Here is a 21,958-nt window from a genome sequence, read left to right as displayed (position 1 = left end):
AGCCCAAATTTGATATGAGGGAGCCTTTCTCCTCCCCATGCTATACACACAAGTTCCCTCTTCTTTCTTTAGTCCCTGTGTGTGCCTTTCTGTTGTGGCCTCCTCTCTGCTCTCTAATTTGAGTTGCAAACACACTCTGCATTCTCCAAATGTGAACACACAGGGGGTTTCTGTTTACCTCTTAAGTTTGGCTGGGGGAGCTGCCCCGTTTTCAGAGGTGGGAGCACACAGAGAGACACCCCCTTGTATCCCATATCTTGTGCACATATATTGCTCTCTCTTCTTCTCCCCTTATATCAGTGTGTGGGGCACCTATATTCTGACCTCAGTGTTTGAGGAGATGGGGGTCTTCAGCCCTGCCCTTTCCTCTGGTGTGTAGTTGTGTGCTTTAATGGTGACTTTTCTCTCTGTTCCTTTTTTCCGTGTCTGTGCATTTCTGCTGCTGCTTATACCTGCCTCAGGGGAGCATTATTGGCAGGGGGGCCCTTGCTGGCACACTAATGTGTGAATACTTTCTGTGCTTTTCTTCTCATCTCCTCTCTTCCCTTCTCTTTCCCTCTCTCAATGATGTGTCCAGAAAAGGAAGTCGAGCTCCAGTGTGCATTTGATGGTGAGCACCTCCCGTAAGCTGCCTGCGATTCGTGCCTCCGCCATTCTCCATGCCATGCACGCTCGGCTTGTGCTCATCACCCTACATAGCATGTCCGTGCCAGGGGGTGGCCAGGGGGGTCAGTGTGCACCCAGGGGTCCATGTCCTCACAAAAAGGGCTCTGTGATCCTCTGGCCACATTCAGCTCCCATTTTGTGCAGAAAATCCAGCTGCTGGCAACTCAGTTTGACTTTGCCTGCTCTGAGTGTGAAATGAAAAAAGACAGTGGTCTCCTGGGCTCAGCAGAGCAGGTGTGTGCCTTCCTGGACAGGAGGCTTTGTCATTCTGTTGCAGAGGTGCCAAAAAGAGGAACAGGTGCTTTGCCTGGTGTTGGTGGTGCCATCCTTGATAGGAGTCTTGCAGTGTAGAACAAACTGGGAGTCACTCCAAATGTGGCAGAGACTGATGGGGCTCCACTGTTCAGATGAAATGTGTGGGCACAGCACCACTGCGCAGCTCAGAGCTGCCTGGTCACTTCTTTTTTTAGCATACTTACTGAAAAGGTTTGTTCAGAGCCTTTATAATCCAAAACTTCCTTTTGTCCTGATCTTGTTTATGTATCCCAGCATGACCAAATACCCAGTAACTGCCCCCCTGTCCTGTTCATTTCCTTTTTCATCCATCAAGGTGTTTGACATTTATAGAATTTGTTAAAAAAATAGTCAAATCCACTCTCAAGGGTTCAAAGAGGAAATTGGCCAGTGTCATATTGTCAGAAGTCATACACAGCCCAATGACACACTTTGACACCAAGATATGAACAGCAACCAAAGGACAAGAATTAGTTATTTTATTATCTCCTATGCACAGAAAAATAACAGAAAGAATTTCTCCCATTTCAGATAGAGATGGGCATGTTACAGTACTAAGACAGCAGAATAATTGTTTTTGCATTACTACCTGGAAGATATTTCTCCTCTTCCTCCTTCAATGACACCTTAAAACTGTGTTTTAAAAACCCACAAAAAAAGTAATCCCAAAGTACTGCTTTGAAAATCTGAAGTGAGTGACTAACTTTTCACCAGCCCTGCCTTTATGCGGGACAGAAGTTCACTTTGCCTTTCTTGCCCTTCTGCCAGCAATACTTAAATTTTCCTACTGCCAGCAATACTTAAATTTGCCTACTGCCAGCAATGCTTAAATTTCCTTTGCATATTGTTTTAAAGCAGTTGGGATATGTAAACCATGTAAGCATCAGCCTCTGAAAACATGGAAGCAGTGAAAGTGGCTGAATAACCAGACACAGCCCATGTATTGGTAGTTTCTTTTAGTTGGCTATGTGTGTGTGTCCCTACGATATGAGCACTGGTCTGTTTTCTTTCTCTTGCACCCTCTGTGTTGCTCGTGCCTGTCTGTCTGTCTGTCTCTTGTTGAGCTCAGGAAATGTTGCCAACTGCTGTGCCAAAACAAATTGTGTTACAGATCTTCAGAAGGACCTAGCACCTTTTTTAGGTGAATGGGCCTCTTTTAGCTTGAGTTGTACAGAATTACCAAGGATTGTACCCTGGCCAGTGACTGATGTTGGCTGGCAGCAGGGGGGAAGGAGGGGTAAGAGTTGGCTGTGCTGCCTGCACCCCTGGGAAGGAAAGGCTGGCTTGTTCCAGGGAAGAGCACATGGTGAGATGGCCACAGGATGTCAGTGTGTGCAGGAGGCTCAATATGTCAGATACCTTCCTTCACCTCAGAAAGAGCTGTGAAAAACATGCAGGCTAAGCTGCCTCCAATTTCATTGGGACACTATCCTGCAGTAAAATGCTGTCCAATTCTGGACTGGCAAACTTGCTTGTCTTCAGCCCACTGGATGGGGAAGAATATTGTGGGTGAGCTGGGTGCTCAGTGCAGACTGGAGGGTAGGCTGTGTGCTTTGAGTATGTGGGGCTTTGCACTTTATAAGGCAACATAACACTCCTAGCAGGCTGTTGTCAACTTTTTATTTGGAACAGTGGCTTCGTGGATGTTTGTTTAGGTTTTGGTTGTTTCGTTGGCTTTTTTTCTCATTTGGCCTTTTAGTTATAAAGCCTTCCAAAACAGTGGAGTTATTTTTGTATAGCTCTTCCGTGCTAATTTTGTCTTCTTATCCCAGTGGGCTAAGAAAAATGGGTTACCTTCCTCTCACTGGAAGAGGTTTGGAAGATAGATCTCTGCATTAGGTTGACTGTTGCTGAAGAAGTACAAGAGCCTCAGTGCTGTGTGGAGAGGTGGACCATTGTCAGAAGTTTGTGCCATAAAATAGCTTGGGATTAACTTTTTCAGGTTGATCTGTCTCTTTGACATCTACACTGAGCTGTCATCTCTTCTGCCATCAGGCTGGAAAGACATGCATGAAACAAAACTCTTGGAAGGCCAGAGTCTTAGAACAATGCAGGGATGTATAGAAAGAGGCAACAAACCATAATTTCTGTGGTATTTCTCCTTTCTTAGGTTGGAGTTTGAGTGTAAATGTTTGGGGTTTTTTCCCAGAGACTTCTAAAGAGTTAATTTCTGCCTCTCTTTCTTGTACTTCCTCCCCCCTCCATGTGCCCCATATTCCTCTTTTGTTTCTCCTCTCTCCCTCTCCAAAATGGATGGTTAAGCCAAGACCTGTTGCTTGTGAAGAAAAGCTGAATTAGTAGGTGTTTGTTAAGTCTCAGTCTTATAAGATCTGTCACTGGTTGACATAATTATACCTTTGGCAGATGTTTTCCAGCTTAGCATTTCACTTTTCGATTCTTTGTGGTGTTTGTGGTGTGGTGATGAGGGCCTGATGTTTTGCAGTATGAGTTTGCACTCCCTGAGTGGGATGGAGACCCACTGCAATGGGGGCACACTGCTGTGAGCTCCCATCAGGTGCCCTGATCTGTAAACTGAGGAGTGTGAGTGAGGCTCCTGCAGAGACAAATTTGACCTTGCTGCTGGCGTTCAGAGGCAAAAGAGACGTAGCCTGGTGTGGGGGTCACACGTGGGCTGGATTTGTGGGCCAGGAACCCTGTACTTATGCATAGGTTTGGCTTCCTACAAACATAGACTTGCTTCATTCCTGACATACGTGACCCAATGGGATGATTCTTTTCAGCAAGCTGGTGATGGCCTCACTGTTGTGCTGTATGAATGCAGAAAATGCAGATTTTATTCTTCTGCCACAGCTACAAGAGAGTCTGAAGAGGGGAAAGATGAAAAGCTGCTGGGCATCATCCAGAGAACTTCCTACTTGTGGAACCTATATGGCCTTTTCCTTATGTCCCAGTCCCATTCCTTTCAATATTTTGGTCCTGAAGTCTCTTTGTTCAGGTTACAACAGGGATACAACATATCATACATTACTTTTTCTCTACCTTTTCTAGGCTCACCACACTTTTACTTGGCTCAATAGATTCTCTGGAACTCTCACCTAGAACTGTTTCTGTACACTTTGGGACACCTCAGACTTGACTCCCAGTTGTGCCCTGTTTGAGACCATGACTACTGTGTGTTTCTCACTTTTGTAGTCTCTTTCTCTCAGGACAGCTGCCATGTCTCATTTTCCTTCACCAGATTTTTTTTGTTAGCGCTCATTGCAGGATTCTCCCCACCCCTTTGGGCTGCTGCCTTTTTGCCTTCTGTTTTCCTTCCTTATAGTTCTAGCAGTCCATTAGCATTTGAATTTTGGTACACCCCTTACAACTTCTATTGCCTCTGAGGGAAGGATGATGTCCAGCAACTGGGGCAGCACTCCTCCTTCCTCCCTCTTCTTGGTGACTGAGATTGTGGGGAGGGTCGGGTCTGAGGAGAGATGGTGGGGGTTGAAGCAATACTGTCATTTTCTTGCTGCCTCTGCTGCCCAGCATGGAAACTAAAACCATGTTTTTCTGTCTCAGCCACAGAGCAACAACAAAACCAGTATAGTAAGCACTGCAAAAGAAACACCCCCAGTGCAGACGTCCATGGTATCTTCCCCAACCACTATTTTTTTCCCTGTTTGGTTTAATTTTGATTCTATCCTCTCCCCTTCTCCTCCCAAATCCCTTCCCGAGTGCTGCTTGTGCCACTCTGTTTCAGCTTATGTTTTGGCTTCGGTCTGTCTGTGTCCCTGTGCTGCTGTGGGGGCTGATCACAGCCTCACAGGCTTTGGGATGGGGGTGCTGAGCAGAGCTGTGGTTGGATGTGGGGATCGCAGCTTGCCTGGACTTCCCCGTGTGCCACCCCTGTATAGTTCTGTGTGTCCCGTTCAACTGTTCCTGCTGGCTTTGGGGAGGATGGTTTTGAAGAAGAGAGTGTCAAGCTCCATCCACTCTCCAACACTTAGGAAATGGAGGATGGACTTCAGGACACAGAGAGGAAAGGGCAGACAAAGGGTTTTTAGAAGAATCCTTTGCTGGCCTATTTGGCCTGCTCAGTTGAGTGGCTGATCTCCTGCAGCTCACTGACTTGCTGGGCTGGCACTTTCTGTTTGGCCTGTGTGCAAGCTCTGCAGTGCCAGCACAGTGCCAGTGCCAAGTCCATTGAATGGCACAGCTTGGGTGTGTGGCCTGCCTCAGTACCCATGGAACCAGGCAGCAGGGCAGCGGGTGGCAGAGGCAGATGGGAGAGTGTGCAGCACTGCCCAGCACTGTCCCTGATGCCCTTGCTGAGCCACCCAGCAACAACAGCAGTGGGAGGAGATGGTGCAAGATCCTGAAGTCTTGTCCTGGTAATGAAGGGATGAGTGCAGGAGCTAGTTAGCACCCATAGGCCTGGTAGCTGCTCTTTGTTGTCTGTCTCTGGAGAGCTGGATTTGGCATTTTTGGGGCATGGGAGGGTGGGATTTGGTGTGGGGTTTTTTTTGTTGTAGAATGAAGGATTCTTGGGACACTTCATAATTTTCTGCTTTCCTTTCACTAGCTTTTTTATTATGTTTTTGATATGGAGAGATCCTTTCTAAATTATTAAATATGGTTATTATTGAAATTGGAGCTCATTTCAGAGGCTTTTAGAAAAATGTGCCTTTTTTCACAGTTCCTTAGCAACTCCTCTCTAAGAGGCATTGAGGTGGTCTTGGCTCATCCTATTTTTATTATGAAAATTATGAATGTCCTTTTTTTAGGGTAAAATACCCAGCAACCTTTCCAAAAAACTGGGAGACAAAGGCCCCAGCCCAGTATTATCCTTTCCTTCCCCTTTCCTCTTCTGAAGCATTTTCGAGTGAGGATGCTGCGGAGGGGTTATTACCTCATGAATGGCTGCAGACGGTGCAGACTGGCTGCTTGGTTGCCTCCTGGTGTCTGTGGCAGCCTGGTTGACTGGCAGGGAATTGGGAATTAGGGGCAGTTGCAGGGAAGCTGGGGGCTTTGTCTCCTTGTGACTGTAGCTTTAGTGCAGCCTCTCTCTTAATGAAACCTGTGCAGGAAGTGTGTGCGCACGCACGCAGGCACATGTGTGCTGTTTGGAGTTTGTGGTTTGATTTGACTTTTTTTAATGTCAGTCTCCTTTTCTCCACTTGCTGGGGAGTGAAAGTAAATTAGAGAATGCTTTGGAACTAGAGTTTAATGATTCTTCCATCCTTTCCTAGGAGCCTCAAACAACTGTTGTCCATAATGCTACAGATGGCATAAAGGTAAGGGATGGGAGTGTTGTTAGAAAAACCTCTGCTTCTCTCTTGTTCCTGTCTTCATGTGTCTTAATTCAGTTTCTACTTTTCCTATATCTGGTTTGTAGCATGCTCCTGAATACTGCTGACAATAGACTAGGAGGGTTGTGTTATATGGCTGTGGATCTCTGGAAGAGGCTGAGTAAAATCAACTGTTCAGATAGTAACACGTCTTTCCTATTATGGTGTATAACCACCACTCTTTCATATGTGGGATGGAAGAGGAGATATAGGCACTTAGGCAATTTTTTTTTTTAATTCTACAAATGGACACTTCCTCTGAGAAAGTCTAGGAGCCCTTCTTTAGCTTCTTGTGGCTATTCTTCCAAACAGAAGCAACTATCATTAGATTTAATTGGACAGAGTTTGGTAACTTCCACACTAGTAAAAGTTCTGGGTTAAGAGCTCAAACATGCAAAAGCTGAGCAGAGATGCTGTTATGTTATGCTTTGTATTTGGCCTGCTAACATTCAAATCTTCCTTGTATCATACTCTCCCTTCCATCCCTGCAAACGTTTTTGTGCTTTTCCCCATCTTTCTTCACAAAGAAATCAAACTATTTGCTCATTCTCCCAACTGCTGATGCCTGGTAATGCTCTCTTCTGCCGTGCAGGGTTCCACAGAGAGCTGTAACACCACAACTGAAGATGAGGATCTGAAAGGTAGGTATTTTGCCTGTAATTTCTAATACAGCTAAGTGTAGGCAAGGGATTCTAGAGATTCAGTCATTGCCTTGAACTAGCTTCCCAGATTTCTGTGTCTGACTCAGTTCATAAATGCGCCATGACGCTGTCATTCCTGTCACAGTGGGACCATGCATTGGGGAACCGTCTGACTTGGCCTCTGTGGTATATAAACACTGAGCTAATTTGTTTTTGTCTCAGAGTTGGAATTCTTTTCTTGCATATATCATAATCTGTTCATCTCCAGTCCATTTCTAGGTGTGGAAAATCCCTACCAGTCCCTTGAGGTTTGAACTCTGCTTGTGTTTTTCTGCTTCCCTGTAGATTGCAGAGAGTTGAAATCTCTCTGTTACTACTCAGACTCCCTTTTCACCCCTTTCTGGGAATATCTTCCGTGACGTGTAATGACTTTCCTTGTTATTTTTTCTCTTTGGGTCTGTTTTTTTTTAAGATGAAGATCATTCTCAGCCTGTTGTCCTTGACTGAGATATCAGTAGAGGGAGAGGCCTCTACTGTAGAGAGAAGAGATTTCATATCTTTCAGTGACCATATCATAAATATCCTGTGCTTGTAAACCTCTGAAATGAAGGAGCTCCAAGTTCCATATCTGCTCATGTTGTTTGAGCAGCTATCTTTTGCCTAACCTGCCTAATGAAGGATGAGCAGACATCTTCCTGAATAAACAAGTTTGAGATGGGTGAAGGTAGTTTGCATTCTGAGACAAATGTGTTAACAACTTGCATTTTGAGGCAGAGGTATTCTCATTCTCTGTGTAGTTTATCTGAGTTACATATCCAGGGAAAAATCAGTGCTGACCCTGTGATGTAGCAGCAATGTCACCTCTGTCAGTGGGCTAATTCCTGATGCTTTTCCTGTGGCTTGTCACAAGCTGCTGGCTGCTCTTTTGCGGAACCACAGGGAGCAGAAACACATGCCAGTGAGTGAATGAGCTCTGCAATAGAGATTGTTTGAGATAAGACCTGGCCTCATTAGAGGACAGTGTTCTAGCTCCCACCTTTTTGCCAAAGAGTAAGCTGTGGGTTAGGAATCTAGCTTTGAGTGACGGGAACTGGATGGGTTTTATAGTGCAGTTATAAATTTGATTTATCAGCTCTTCTGGATAGCCATCCAGAACGGGTATTTGTCCAGAACCTTGTCTCCTGTGGCACTTTTTATTCTGGAGAGGTTCCATGGTTGAGCTGACTGAGCCAATGGGTGTTGTAAGTCAGGAATACAAATGCTGCAAGGAAAGGAAGTCTAGGACTGCAACAGAAGGTGGGTAGGAAGGAAGGCAGCTGGTCAGTGTACAGAGTTGTATATGGCTACATTGCTACAGATCAAAACTGTGTTTTGGTTTTTTTTGGCAGAGGTTAGAAAATTTTGTTATTATTTAATAGAAGGGAGCATTTGAATGGTGATTGGGAGGGAAAGAGTTTGCACACTAGTGGTTTGTACTGTGGCCAGCTCTGGTAATTTTAGTCCTCCAGTTTTAAGTGTAGCTGTGTTCGCCAGTGTTCTTTTTCCATTCCTGCCCCTCCACATTTTAAGATAAGCAAGTACTTGGGCAAAACTAAGTAGACCAAAAGGTTTGGGAGTGTTGAAGTTCTCAGTGTTCTGCATAGCCATGACTCTCAGAAAAGGGAAGTGTTTGTGCAGTTCCTCTGCTAGCTTCTTGTTTTAAATAGCCACCAGGATACACAGATCAGCTCTGCTGTGCTGTAGGGGACTTTATCTTTATCCATCAGCGGCAGTTGCCTCAGGGATATGTTGTTTCCAGTGTGGTGAGGCTAAAGGCAGTGCGTGTCTTGTTCTTCCTCCGCCCCCCTGCCCTTGTGTCATTCTAAATTGCACAGCAGGTTCATGTTGTCGAGCTGTCTACTTGGCTTTGCCCTGGAGGATACTCCTGCATGTTTTGTGCCCAGCATTGTGGTTTCTTTAATGTTCTCCTATTTACTTTCTCTTTTTTTATTTACTGAACTTGCGTGTTTTGTTTGTGTTTGTGTTTTAATTCCCTGCCATGCTAGCTCCCCCTCTCTCCACCGGGGACGGCAGCTCAGTGCTTGAAGGACGGAGGCACAGTGAGAGCAAAACACAGACTGAGTCCATGCAGTCCCAGCTTTCTCTCTGTTTCTCAGCCAGTAAGTCCAGGGGTGCAGTGCTTCACAGCATCTTTTTCTCACCCCTTCCTCCACCCTTCCCATTTCTCCTTACCTAAGATTTTTCCTTTCCTCAACTTCCTTCCAATGTGTTGATTTTCCATTTCCAGTGTTCCAGAATACAAAGAAATCATCTCCCTTCCTGCAAAATACCCTCCTTTGCACACTGAAATTTTCCAAACATTTCCTTCCCTTTCTGAAAAAAAAAAACAAAACCAAAAAACAGCCAAAAACCAGAACCTCATCCTAGCTAATTTCATTCCCTTGCTTTCATCTGGGTGAGATGTGGAGTTCCGTGCAGAGACACTGCCTTTTGGGGTTTCCTTGGGGAAGTCACTGCGTCTCTTAGTTTTCCTTGTGGTAAACGGGGTCAGTGGTGCAGGTCTGCTTATGTGCTTATGGAGGGGATGCATGAGACTGAATTCAGTCACACTGCTCAGAACTTCTGAGCACTTCTGACATGGATGATGCTCAGAAGTACCAAAGGAACAAATACAATTTTTTTTCAGACTAAGGTGCTTTGAAAGGGAGGCTGTGGTCCTAAAAGACCCCAAAGCATTTTTTAATCCATTATCAGGTGCTTTGAGTGAAAATTCTGAGATAATGTTGGCTGTGAAGAGCATTTGTCTGTCATGAGCTTTACTTTGTGTGCTTGTCTTTAGCTCAGTTAGCTGGTACTATGGTTAGTCTGTGAGTTATGGTAAGTTCTGCCTGATAGCTCCTGAACTTGCTAGCTCTGTAGAGGAGCCTGTGGCTGAAAAACTCCAAAAAATGCATATGAAAAAGGCTATTAGGTTGGAGAAAATCTAGGTGGAATTCAAAGCCTTTCTCCTACACACATACTGTACTAGCTGCCTGACTTTAAAGCAATAGTAGAAGGATCTTTAGTGTGAGCTGGGAGCATCTGGAATATTTGATTCTGTTCAGGTCAGTCTAGGAAGGAAGAACCAGGTGTGTCCTCTTCTGTCTCTTCCCATGGTATTTCCCTGGTTTTCTATATACAGCCCCAGTATCTCATATACTGCAGCAGCTGGAGTGTCTCTGTTAGTAGCTCAAAGTATGAAGTAGCTCAAAGGATGTCAGACCGCTGGTTTGTAAGGTGCAATAGGAAAGGTGTTTTGCCTAGCCAGAATAGAAGGGAAATTATCTCTTCTGAAGTCCTTTTTGCTGTGAGCTGTCCATCACTGCTCTCTTATTAATTCCTTCCTCTTGCTCATAGCAAGGCCCTGCTTGGTACACTGAGGAGTGCTGAATCACCTCTCTGCCAAGTGGGTCAGTGTTCTCCCACTTCACTTCCCTCCAAGTTGAGATGTGCAGTGGTTTGGATATCCCTGCTTTCTTTAACCCCATCTTGTACTTGCCCTTGTGCTGCTGTCACTACACCGACCACTGATTTAGGTCGCCCTCAAACTTCCTCCAGGCGCAATTCCTGCTGTGCTTTTTGCACCAGTGCCCGGGTGGGCCCTGCCAAGCAGTGTGTGGCCCAAGTGATGTGACAGAGGCAGGAGAGCAGGTAGAAGTTATTGGGATGTGGATGTGTCTGTGTGCTGACCGGGGCTGGGGCTGTGTGTGTCTGTACTTCTTTGTTGGTTTTTATTTTACTTTCTAATTTTTGTCTGTTTATTATTTTAACGCTTACATTTGTTTTGCAGCTACACAGTCTTGTGAAGAGAAGCTCCATGCCTGGGACAGCCCAGGGCAGACATTGGAGTTAGAGCGTGCTCGGTCGGAGCCTTTGCTAACTCCAGTAGTTCCCTTTGTACTTAACCGAGCACCGTGTAAGTTAGCAGCTGGGTAGCAGTAGTGGAGTAGTGCAACTCATGCTAGTTACCCTAGATGTAGAGTTCCCTCCTCTCTCCCCCGTCCCTCACCCCGCCCGTCCGACCCGGGCCGGGGCCGGGCGCTCGGAGCTGGCGCCATGGGGCCCGGCGGGGGCGCGGCCTCAGGAGCGGGTGCGGGGAGCGGCGGCGGCCGCCGGGGGGCGCCACGCGCGGGGAGCGGGGCCACCCTCAGCCCGGCCCGGCCCGGCCCCAGCCCTGCCCCGGCCGTGAACGGGGCTCGCTGAACGCGCCCGCAGCGCTCCCCGGCCGGCGGTGTAGCTGCTGCGGCGGGGCTGCCTCCTGGTCTCGCACAAAGCAGGGTGGAGCAGCCGCGGGCCACGCTCCACCCTGATGGCCGTGCTGGTGCGTGTCGCCTCCCGCTTGTGCCTCTGCCGTGCCAGTTTGGAGGAGCCGCGGATTCATCGGGAGCGGCAGGCGCCAGTGCCGCCCCCTGTACATCCCGAGGCTCTCTGTCCTTCCGACAGAGCAGTCACCTCCCGTGTGCCGGTTCTAGCTCGGGACATGTAGTGAGAGCCAGGAGACGAGCACAGTCGGATGGGATGGACTAGTGTTGAAGGACAGGCCTGATGGCACTGCATCAAGGCGCCTCGGAAGGGAATGCAGATTTCCTTAAGATGAGCCAGCACACCGTGACTGTGGATTGCAGACTCCCTCACTCATCCCAAATGCAGCCTTTGCCATGCACTCCATCTTCTGGACATGAGTAGTGCATGGTTTGGAGGTCCAAAAAGCAGCCCTTTTTCATGTGAAAGTTATCCCAGACAACTTGCTTGTAAGGACATTTTTAACAACAGATATAGCCCACTGTATCGTTTTGACCCATTCCCTGTGTATATCTTTTCACATGTGGAAGTGTATACAGCCTGCATAGTAAAACCAGCCAACTTATTGTTATGAGCCAGATGTCCCCTGTCTGAGGGGTTTCTGAGGCTGGCTCAGTAGTAAAATTCTCTTAAGTGATTTCCAGAGTGGGTATGGACATCTTTCATGGCCAGTGAGATTATCATCTTGTTGCTCTTTGGGTGCACTTACCAGTGGTGGGATGAGGTGCATGGGCAAGGGGGGAGCAGTTCAGAGTAGCATCTTCTGGCATTTAGGATGGAATTCAGTTCCCCTGACTTGAACATCTAAGGGTAGTAGGTCAGTAGGTCCTGATTTAAACACCATCCCTCTAATGATAGGCATCTAAGATGCTTATATGAGACTTCCCAGAAGTCCCAGCACAATTTGATTCAGGGCCCAAAGGGAGAACAGTCATGGGACTGGTTCCATTTCAGACATGTATATTTTAGGTGCTGAAGGGCACAAGAATGGCACTTCTAGTGGTAGGAATTGTATATTATCTGATAACATGGAAAAGAATGCTAGGGAACCTCTTAAATGCCTTTATAATGTGCAGAAGAGTCTACCTACAGGTGTGGGGAAGGCTGAAGAGATATGTGCATATAGGCTCAGGCATAGGTATGGTGCACGCAGTAGTCATATAATTGTGTTGTTTAACAGACCTAATAGAAACTTTGTAAATGTTATTAATTCAGGACATCAGCATGGATGATGGAGCACTGCAGAGGGAATGGGGCCTGGGCAAGAGAAGAGAGTGCAGAGGTGTTGGCCACATGGGGCCCAAACAACAATAGACAGACAGCCCTTGTCTTCATTCATCTTGAAGTCCAGTGTGCTGGGTTGGCTTAATGGCAGTGCTGTCAGAGTGCTGTAAAGAATTGTGCCATAGGGATTGGCAGAAGGTAACTGCCTGAGGAACAGTGTGCACTCTCAGACATAGCTAGGACCTGCTCATCCCACCCATCCATCCTGCTGCTGTCATCCTTCTAGCTTGCACAAGCCATCCCTACATGTCCCAGTTGCTTGTTTGCAGCATTCACAATAGCTGAGGTGTTGATGATGGTGATAGGCAAGTTGTTGGGAGACTCTTTCCAATTGACTTGATCTATGTGGTGGCCATTTGTATATGGCTACTGTGGTGAGGGTTTTCCACGTCTTAAGCTGCCAAACTACTTCACATGGGCGGGGCCACTGGCATTCATTGGTCAGACTCCCCAGAAGCAGCTCTGGCTGTCATTTAGGAGACACCTCTGGTGCCTTAGACCTTTCTAGAAGAAAAAAAAAAAAAAAAAGAAAATTAATATGGTCTCTTTATTTCCTTTCTCCCTGCATTATGGGATCACCATTTCCCTTTCATACCACTGCCCCCCTACTCTGATGTGGATGGCTGCCTTAACTGCATATCTCCAGAATGCAGGGAGCAGCATCCTATGAGATCTAGACTAATGGTGCTCTACAGATTGCTTGTAGGAAGCACCCACTAGCCTCATATTTCTACTGAACTCTTCAGCACAGCTAAATTGCTCTTTCTTCTTGTTCACAGTGCGTAAGCAAGAGATCATTAAGATAACAGAGCAGCTGATAGAGGCCATCAACAATGGAGATTTTGAGGCTTATACGTAAGTAGAGATGCTTTCTGACAGGTTGTTTATCAGTTTGTGTGCAAGTGATGCTCTCGCTCCTGGGTATGAGGAGCTGTCACACAGTCAGGGATAGTAAAAGGTTTTATCCTTCTTGGCCTACATCAGTTAGGATGGAGTAGTAGAGCTCTAAATGAATATCAAGTCAGGTAGCAAACAGCAACAGGAGCAACAATAGGAAAATGTCCTAGGTTTGTAAGAAAAGTGCAGGGGAGGGCAACGAGAAGAGCAGAAAGAGAATAAAAGGAAAGTCAGTAACCTAGAAATTTATTTCATGTGAAATGCCATCTAGTTGGCTCCTTGAGTTATGGTAGGGCTGAGTCTTCAGGAACTTACTTCTTGTAGTAGGGAGATGTAATTAGGTGGACACAGGGTGTGAGTCAAATGGCATACCAGCACTTCACTGTGTGAATAGTTCTTGGGCTCAAATGCAAGCTGTAAACCTGTGCTGCTTTTCTTTGCAGAAAGATCTGTGATCCTGGCTTGACCTCATTTGAACCCGAAGCACTGGGGAACCTGGTTGAAGGAATGGATTTCCATAAGTTTTACTTTGAAAATTGTGAGTGGGTAGATTGGTAACTCCAACACCTTTCTCTCCCCTCTTCCTTTATATCACGTTTGGGGAGGAAAAATTTGCCTTGTTGTTACTGATTATCAGAGTAAGCAGGAACTTGATTGTGCTTGGGTTATGATGCATTCATAAAAGCCAGCAGCCTTTCTGTCAAAAAGCCTGTTCAGCAACAATTTCAATTCTAAACCCCACATCCCTTCACTCTAGGCATACAATCTGCCAGGTGGAAATGTTTTGTACCTGGCACAGACTGCAGGAGTTTTAAAAGTTTGACTCACTGGAGTTCTTACTGATATGAAAATGGAAAAAATGGTCAGATTTTGGTGGAAGCAACATGTATGTTTGGGGTAGACATACTGAATGGTCAGGCATAAAGATGCTTTTGCTTTGAACTTTCCCTGGATGGTTTCAGCTCTCTAACACCTAATGAACCTTTTACATAGACAAGAGTCACCTTGTCAGTCTGGGGCAAGAAAGAGTTGGGAGAAATGCTATCATTTATACTATGGGATTTGTCTCCCTTCCTGGATGTCTCCACAGGATGAGATAATTGAAATTTAAATCCTGAGCTGTTCAATCTGTTTTATTTTGGGGATTAGGTCAAGGTCCTTAGTATGGGCAAATGTAGTTCTCTAAGTATGCAGAGACTTTGTCTCTCTCAACAGGCTATTTATGGAGTGATTCTAACACTTCTCTGAGGTTTGTTCATATTTAATGCTGTCCTAGCTTAAAGATCTCCTGATTACTGACTCCTTTGCAATGATATTCTGTCAGTGAAAGTTCTTTCCCCATAACTGAAAACACAGCAGCAGAGGAAGTGGGGGCAAAGGGGCCAGGGGATTCGTGGCAGTAAGTGTACAGTTCGTAGCGAGAACAAGAGCTGATAGGGGTAAGAATTGCTTGGCCTTTTCCTGAAAAATTGCAGGACCAATTTTTGTGGTATTCCAGAATGCAGTGAAAGGTGAGTAGAATATAGAAGAGGTTGGAGAATGTGGGACGCTGTTCCTCCTTAGCTGTAAAAGAACCCGATGGTTTTGCATGTCGTGGCAGTACTGTCGAAGAACAGCAAGCCAATCCACACGACCATCCTGAACCCGCACGTGCACGTCATCGGGGAGGACGCGGCGTGCATCGCCTACATCCGCCTGACGCAGTACATCGACGGGCAGGGCCGGCCCCGCACCACGCAGTCCGAGGAGACGCGCGTCTGGCACCGCCGCGACGGCAAGTGGCTCAACGTGCACTACCACTGCTCTGGAGCTCCTGCAGCACCTCTCCAGTGAGGATCACATACGGGTATGAGTACATCGCACACGGCTGAGGCTGCTCCCTGTGGGAATTCAGCATTCAGGCCCGTTTAGCTGGCTGTCAGAGAACCATCTTTAGCTGTCTGTACGGCTGAACACTTTGGCTTGTCGATGGTGTTCCTTTAAGTCCTGTCCTCTGGACTCAGTACGGTTATCTGCCACTCCTGACAAATGGGAGTCATGTGCCAGACAGCTGTTCCTGGGCATAGGTACCCTTGTAGCAGCTGTGCTTCCTCCCAGGTGCTCAGGTCTGTGCTTGGACAAATGGCTAGTCTGGAGCAGAGAGGAAGAATATCTCATGCTGTGCACAGGTTGGCCCTTTCACATCTACCTTTCGATGCTGGGGGTCATTACAGAGGACTTTTTTGATGATTATGTCATCTTCTAGAAAGGATATTGTAGAGTCCATACAGAACAATTTCTGTGCCATAAGGGGTAAGGGTTTATTCGGATAAATTTTACTACTGATTTTCCGATAAGTAAAAAGTATTTAATGTACCACCTTGAGAAAACTCAGAGGGGAAAAGAATCTAAAGAAACAGTAATATCAGAGGATTTAAAATATCTCCCAATTAACTTGCCACAATTCATAATTGGAAGAAACTTTGGCTCAAAAATATGTCGTGACAAAATGATTGTTGCTTGCTCCTGAAGGACATCAGATCAAATTACTTCTTCAGCATTAAGGCATTCTTGTTTATTGCCTTAATGTAGATGTACAAACTCTTTCTGCATCCTTTTGTTTTATGCTGAAATACATGTTACATCCATTTTATAGTCCAAAGTTTCCTAATCTTAGGACCTTTCTACTAAGTATTTTCTATTTAAGGGCAAACACAACAAACATTTCCAACTGGGAGGCAACCTTTTTTTTATGTGGTCATTTAAGGATGAACCACTCAAGTATAGCTGCTACTTGAGTCCTAGTTCTGTGAACAACTTGGTACTAAGCCAGGAACAGTTTATATTCATGTGTTGTGAGGGATTCAATCCTACTGAAGGCAATGGGAAGGAATGTGAACTATCACAAGCAAGCTGGAGAGGTCACAGATGGAATTTGAAAAGCAGAAGCCAGTTGGGGGCACCAGAAGCAGGGAAGCTTCAAGGGAGCTGGAAAATCAGCTGAATTTCCAGGGAGTAAGGCAGTGAGAAGGAAAAAGCCTTTGCAGGAAAACAAAAAAAAACTTGCGTCAGATTTCATCACAGAAATGTTGAGAGAGATGTCTGTCCAAAAAATGATGCAGAAGAAATTATTAAATTAAAGATCAGTATGGCTCAGTGACTATGCCTATGACTTCTGAGGAAATTTAGGAATGGAAAGTCTGCTGCAGAAGAGGTATGTTTCTTGGCTGTGGAAATGCTGAAGCCCTCCAAAAGTATGTTCTGGAGGGTTTCTGAAAACTGCAGAGCAGAAAATATTTCCAAACCACAAAATGTTGGTTAAAACAATATTTAAAAATACCCTGTAAACTAATAGAAGTTGAAGTATTTGCATGCATTTCTGGGTTCTGGAGGAGGTATACCCACAAGCAATTACAAATGGGGTCAGTGTGGGTAGCCCCCATCTGAATGCACTGAATCATTTTGGAGTAGTGTTATCCCATGTGCAGTGAAAGCTAAGGATGAAGAATGAATGAGGTGAGTAAGAATGCTTAAATAGAAAGTAGTGGTTTCTTCTCACCTGGAAGGCAGAGTTCAGCTCTGGGTAAATCATCTGAAAAGGAAACTGCAGCCAGAAAAAAAGTTTGATATTGATAATCAGAGGACTTCTGTGTAAGGAGAGAGTGGGAACCAAGTGGGGAGAAGACTTACAAGGGAGATTCTGCTAAGATTTGCAAACTAAGAAATGGTAGAAGAAAGAGTTTGGCTACACTTTCATGACAGGATAGTGCTAAACAGACCCCAGACTTAAAACTGATCAAAATAAATCCAGTAATTTGGCACATGAGGGTTAACTAGGAAAGACCTTTGCTAAAAGCAGTCACAAGGACTACAATTTCACAAAACTGTGGAGAAGCTTGTACATTTGTTTAAATATTAAGTAAGTTCAGAGACAAAATCACTGACGATTTGAAAAATGAAAACCCTAACAAAAATATAATTATCTTTCCGTTCAAGGCAAAAGCCAATGGAAAGTGAGGCAGAAAATGTTCCTTAGGACCAGAGCTTTTGAGCGCTCCTTAGGAAACTCCTTCAGCTTCTGGGTCATGGCTATGAGAGGGTGGGCTCAGGGCTGTCCAAAGCAGCATGAAATACATTGTAGCAATTACTTAATTTTTACTGGCACTCTCAGCCTCCTGGAAGGGGAAGTGAGTGCCTCTTAGCTTTAGAAGTCTCCTCGTGAGCCGCAGTTTGTCTTGTGTTAGGGGTTTCTACCTACACCAAATAACCTGTAGAAAATGTGGTTTTTTTTAATTGTGTGCAGCTAATATATGGCTTTATTTCCTTCCATCTTCCATCCTGTTCTCCCCTCTCCTTTCTGGGTGGACACTACCTCTTCCTGACTGCAGCAACTTGTGGAGATACTCAGCTGGAGGGCAATATCTTCTTAGCAAGCAGCTCTGGAGTGCCTGAGTGACAGCAATGGTCATGTCTGTTTTGACATTAAAAAATAAATACAAATTACAAACAGGCAGCAGCCAAATGCACGAAACCCTGCATGCATCTGATGCTCCGGGCACTGCCTTTCTGTTGTTTTCCATGGATCCATCGTGTCTGTTTCTGCTGTACGAAGGTGTTTTTAAATCTAAAAAAAAAAAAAAGACATGTTGTTTGTATAAAAGAATAAAAAAACAGGAATAATGCTAAATAAATGACAGATTATCCAACATGCCCCCTCCCCCAGGGCTAAGAAAGTGGCAGCAGCCGGAACATCTTTCAGAAATGAAGTGAGGGGGAAAGCAAAAGTGAAGGAGAGAAAGAGAGAAGGAGAGCAAGAAAGGAGGCGGCTTGAACAGCGGATGGCTGAACTGTGCTCCGCAGAGCGATGTGGAAGTTGATACCACAGTCGGGCTGTGCTGCAGCTGCAGTCGGTGAGAGGTGGCAAGGAGACCCCAGAGGAGCCAGTGTGAAGACTGGGGTTCAAGAGAGAGGAGGTGCTTCTCTTCCTGTTGCCCAGCAGTCTGACTTCAGCCTGTTTCTTCTTCGATTTCTGCACAACAAGAACGCTATGGAGACCTGGTTGCTTGGCTGCTGGATCCCAAAACAGACTTTTCTTTTCTTTTTTTTTTCCTTTTTTTTTTTTTTTTTTTTTAAGAAATAAAACAAAATGGAATGTTGTTTTAAAACTAAAGATGGAAGTAGGGATTTAAAAATGGGTTTAAATAACCCATTATTAACCCAATTAATTAACTTGAATAGAAGCTCGCTCTTTAGTGATACTGGTTTTAGAAACAGCCACTACCTGGACAAACATGGAGTTTTGAAGCCAGCTTATTTAATTTAAAAAAAAATATTTCATTAAGAGCAGAGATTTTAGAGGAAGAAGGTATTTGTATGGGATTTTCTATTTTTTTTTTCTTTTTAGTAGCGTAGTTGGGATCCACAGTGCTGCAGAACACATGTTCCTTAGGAAGCAGAAAAAAAACTTAGTGTTATGTTCTTCATGAAAACTTGCACATACACTCCTATATGAGGCATAAATAGCGTGTGTTTTTTATACTGAAATATATGCACCCGTAGAATTAAAGGGGTTACCTGGCCTCCTGTATGATTTGTTGGTCTCCAGTAAAATAGCAGTGGGAGCCAGCAGCCCCAGCCAGGTGCTTCTCCCCACCACTAACCCATCTGATGTTTGTAAGTGTCATGTTTCCTAGTGTTTATTTGAATAATTTTTCTATTTTTTACAGTGATGTTGTAACACAGAAAACTGTCAGATCAGAACCTCAAAAGCTGTAGCTGAAGGACTCCAGGCCACCCCCCACCCCATGTTGCCTCTGGTGTTAGAGGATACCTCATGAAGCAGAGGGGAAAGGGAATGAACACGTGATCTGATGTTTGTCCTTTGGGCCAATTCATTTTCCTTTCTTTTCTTTGCTGCAAAAGGAGTTCAGTTCCTTTATTCATTGGGTGGGAGATATGGGAGTGTTATGTTGACCTTACCAAGGAGGGAGCCTAGCCCCAAGAAGAAAATGGCCTTTCTGGCAGACCTGATGGGATTTGTCTTGACCAAGGGAAGGCATCACTTGCAGAAGTTGGAATGGGCTTTTACCTGAATTTATCTACCCCTAATAATTTTTTGGATCTCTAGAGTGAGTTAAAATTATTTCTGTGACAGCGTACTAAGTGTGTGGCAATCTTTTAGCAGACTATAGAAGAGAAGAAAGAGAATTTGCAATGTTAATCCTTATTCAGTAAAAGGCAGACAATTAAAGCTGTTGCACAAAGTGGAGCTGTCACTTTGCAGCAGATAACGCTCTGCTCCCTTTATTGGAGAGGTGCTATCCCACACCAGGATTAGATCAGCTGACCACTGATGAAGGAAAAGGCCATCCACTCTTCCCAGGTTTATTTGAGCAAACACCCTTTTCTTCCTCCTTTTGCTATCCCAGGGGAGGAGTGAGGAGGGGACTGAACCCATGGGGGGGCAAACACTAGATTTTATTATTTCAAAACATTTTTAAGACAGTGACTGAAGTGGAAAAGTAAAAAGCCTTGATATTTCATTCAGAATTTTTTTTAAGCCACAAAGAAAGCAAACAGATTACAGTTATGCCACTTAAAAAAGATAAATACAAAACATTATGCATGCCTTCTTTCGGTCTGATCTTCCTTGTCTCTTTACCTGATAATTATTAATAGTTAAAAAAGAGAACCCTCTGTATTAAGTATATGCATCTTTCAGAAAAAAAAAATTAAAAGAAGAGAACTGTTGGGTTTTTTTGTTTTTGCACAGTCTTGGAGACAAACTCTTTTGGATTTTTTTTTGTTTTGTTTCCTTTTAAGTTAATGAGAACCTTAGCTTGGTATGGCCATTATCAAACACAGCTGTACACCTTTAGCATTCTTAATGTTCTCTTATGGGGCTAATGTAAGCATCTATATAATATATATTATAAATATCACATTTTAAACAGGAAATGGAAGGCATTTGATGCAGAATTTTTGCATGATATAGAAATAATTACAGTTAGCTAGTGTTTGTTTGTTTGGTCTGAATGTTGGTAGAACCTTCATAGCTTTGTTACAATGAAACCTTGAACTGAAGATATTTAATAAAATAACATTTAAACAGTGTAAAGTTTGGAGTGTCACATTATTCTTCTGAGCAACATGAAATTGGTACTTCTGGGATAAAGAATCAATTGACAGAGGAGGTTTTTTTTCCTCTGTCATTTAAAAATGTAATGTTTAAAAAGTTAAGTGGGACCATACCTAAAAGGGGGGAGGGGAGAATACTAGCATTAAAAACAGGATGACAGAACCTGTTAAAATTACCTTTATGGCGTTTCCTTGACAGACCAGGGATAACAGGGAATTTTTGCTTTTGTTCCAAATTGCCTGATCCTTGGCAAATCTATGCTATTACTTCCTTTCCTGGTCTTTGTTTTCCTCACCAATATTTAAGATTCTTCTTGTGGGAGAAGCTATCTTGCTATATGGTTTGCCTGATGTAAACACACTGATCTCAAGTTGTGATTTAGTTATTTGTTAACTAGTGTATTTTGTGTCCTAGCTTCTGCAGATGCACAGAACTTGTCAGGTCTAGCAGTGTAAGCATCATTTCTTAATTTAAAAGTTAGTTGGATTTAACTCGTTTTGTTTTTATACTGCCTCTCGTTGTTAGCATTTCACGTATGCCCCGTTAGGTGGGCTTTGTTCCGCTCGGGCCTGCGCTGCTTTGCCCTTTCTCGGTTATTCCCACCCTGCAGATCTCAGCTGCTCCTGAGGGCGGGCGGCTGAGCCGTGAGGCTGCAGCAGGCGCTGCACGGGCCTCGTGTGCGGCACAGCCACTGCTGTCATGGTGCGGGGACACATCCCCTGTCCATCGCAGCCACTGCTGTCATGGTGCGGGGACACATCCCCTGTCCATCGCAGCCACTGCTGTCATGGTGCGGGGACACATCTCCTTTTGGCACTGGCTGCAGCAAAGGGGCTCTAGCCAGCGTGTGGGCCCCGTTTGGCAGGCCTGGCTGGCCTCCGTTCCCCTGAGCTCTTCCCAGGTGGGTCTGGGAAGTGGCAAAGGGGAGGGGGTGGCTTTGCCTTATCGCTGAAAGCGAGTTCATTGTGCTTAATCCCCTTTAACTGCAGCAATTACCCAGTAAATAGGTGTCAGCTGGTGCTGCTTAGAGAGATGATTACTTTTGCTGCCTGATGAAACAGGAGGAAAAAAATCGTCCTTAGTGTTTAAAGGGAGAAGGTAAGAGTTTTATAGTCCGTTTTACTGGGACTAAAGGCAATCTGCTCCTGCCCAGAAGAAATGGCTCCTGCTATTTCGGGAGCAAAGAGACGTTCTGCTCTCATTTCTGACATAGGAGGCAGGAGCATTCATCAGGTAAGATTTCTCCTGAAGCAGGCAATCCTGTCTTGATGATCTTTGAAGATATGTAGTAATATGAGCCGATAAGCACTAGGAAGGTACTCATAAAATTAGTGGTGATATCCCATGTTTTTAGGAACTCTTTTAACTAGGATAAGAGTAATTTAAACACTTGCTGAAAGCGAAATAGTCAGACTAACAGGTCAAGA

The 21,958-nt window shown here is 44.8% G+C and overlaps 1 protein-coding gene across 26 annotated transcripts in view; it reads left to right on the top strand.

Moving 5' to 3' along the window:
* Positions 1-20,510, top strand: part of CAMK2G (calcium/calmodulin dependent protein kinase II gamma) — a 118,013-nt gene extending 97,503 nt beyond the window's left edge. The window contains exons 14-23 of one of the 26 annotated variants that reach the window (XM_063163788.1): positions 578-610; positions 4,483-4,551; positions 6,153-6,197; positions 6,844-6,892; positions 8,938-9,051; positions 10,722-10,847; positions 13,297-13,372; positions 13,858-13,952; positions 15,015-15,243; positions 17,782-20,510. In XM_063163788.1, the coding sequence (XP_063019858.1) occupies positions 578-610; positions 4,483-4,551; positions 6,153-6,197; positions 6,844-6,892; positions 8,938-9,051; positions 10,722-10,847; positions 13,297-13,372; positions 13,858-13,952; positions 15,015-15,243; positions 17,782-17,845 (900 nt within the window). In that variant the 3' untranslated portion in view covers positions 17,846-20,510. Of the gene's footprint in view, positions 1-577; positions 611-4,482; positions 4,552-6,152; positions 6,198-6,843; positions 6,893-8,937; positions 9,052-10,721; positions 10,848-13,296; positions 13,373-13,857; positions 13,953-15,014; positions 15,261-17,781 lie in introns of all 26 variants that reach the window. The other 25 variants (XM_063163790.1, XM_063163789.1, XM_063163792.1 and 22 more) reach the window with 25 other exon arrangements.
* Positions 20,511-21,958: the final 1,448 nt, after the last annotated feature.

Source organism: Melospiza melodia, chromosome 9 (assembly GCF_035770615.1).
Source record: "Melospiza melodia melodia isolate bMelMel2 chromosome 9, bMelMel2.pri, whole genome shotgun sequence".
NCBI lineage: Eukaryota > Metazoa > Chordata > Aves > Passeriformes > Passerellidae > Melospiza > Melospiza melodia.
The sequence above is the reverse complement of the archived record's forward strand: the minus strand, read 5'-3'. Positions and strand labels throughout refer to the sequence as shown.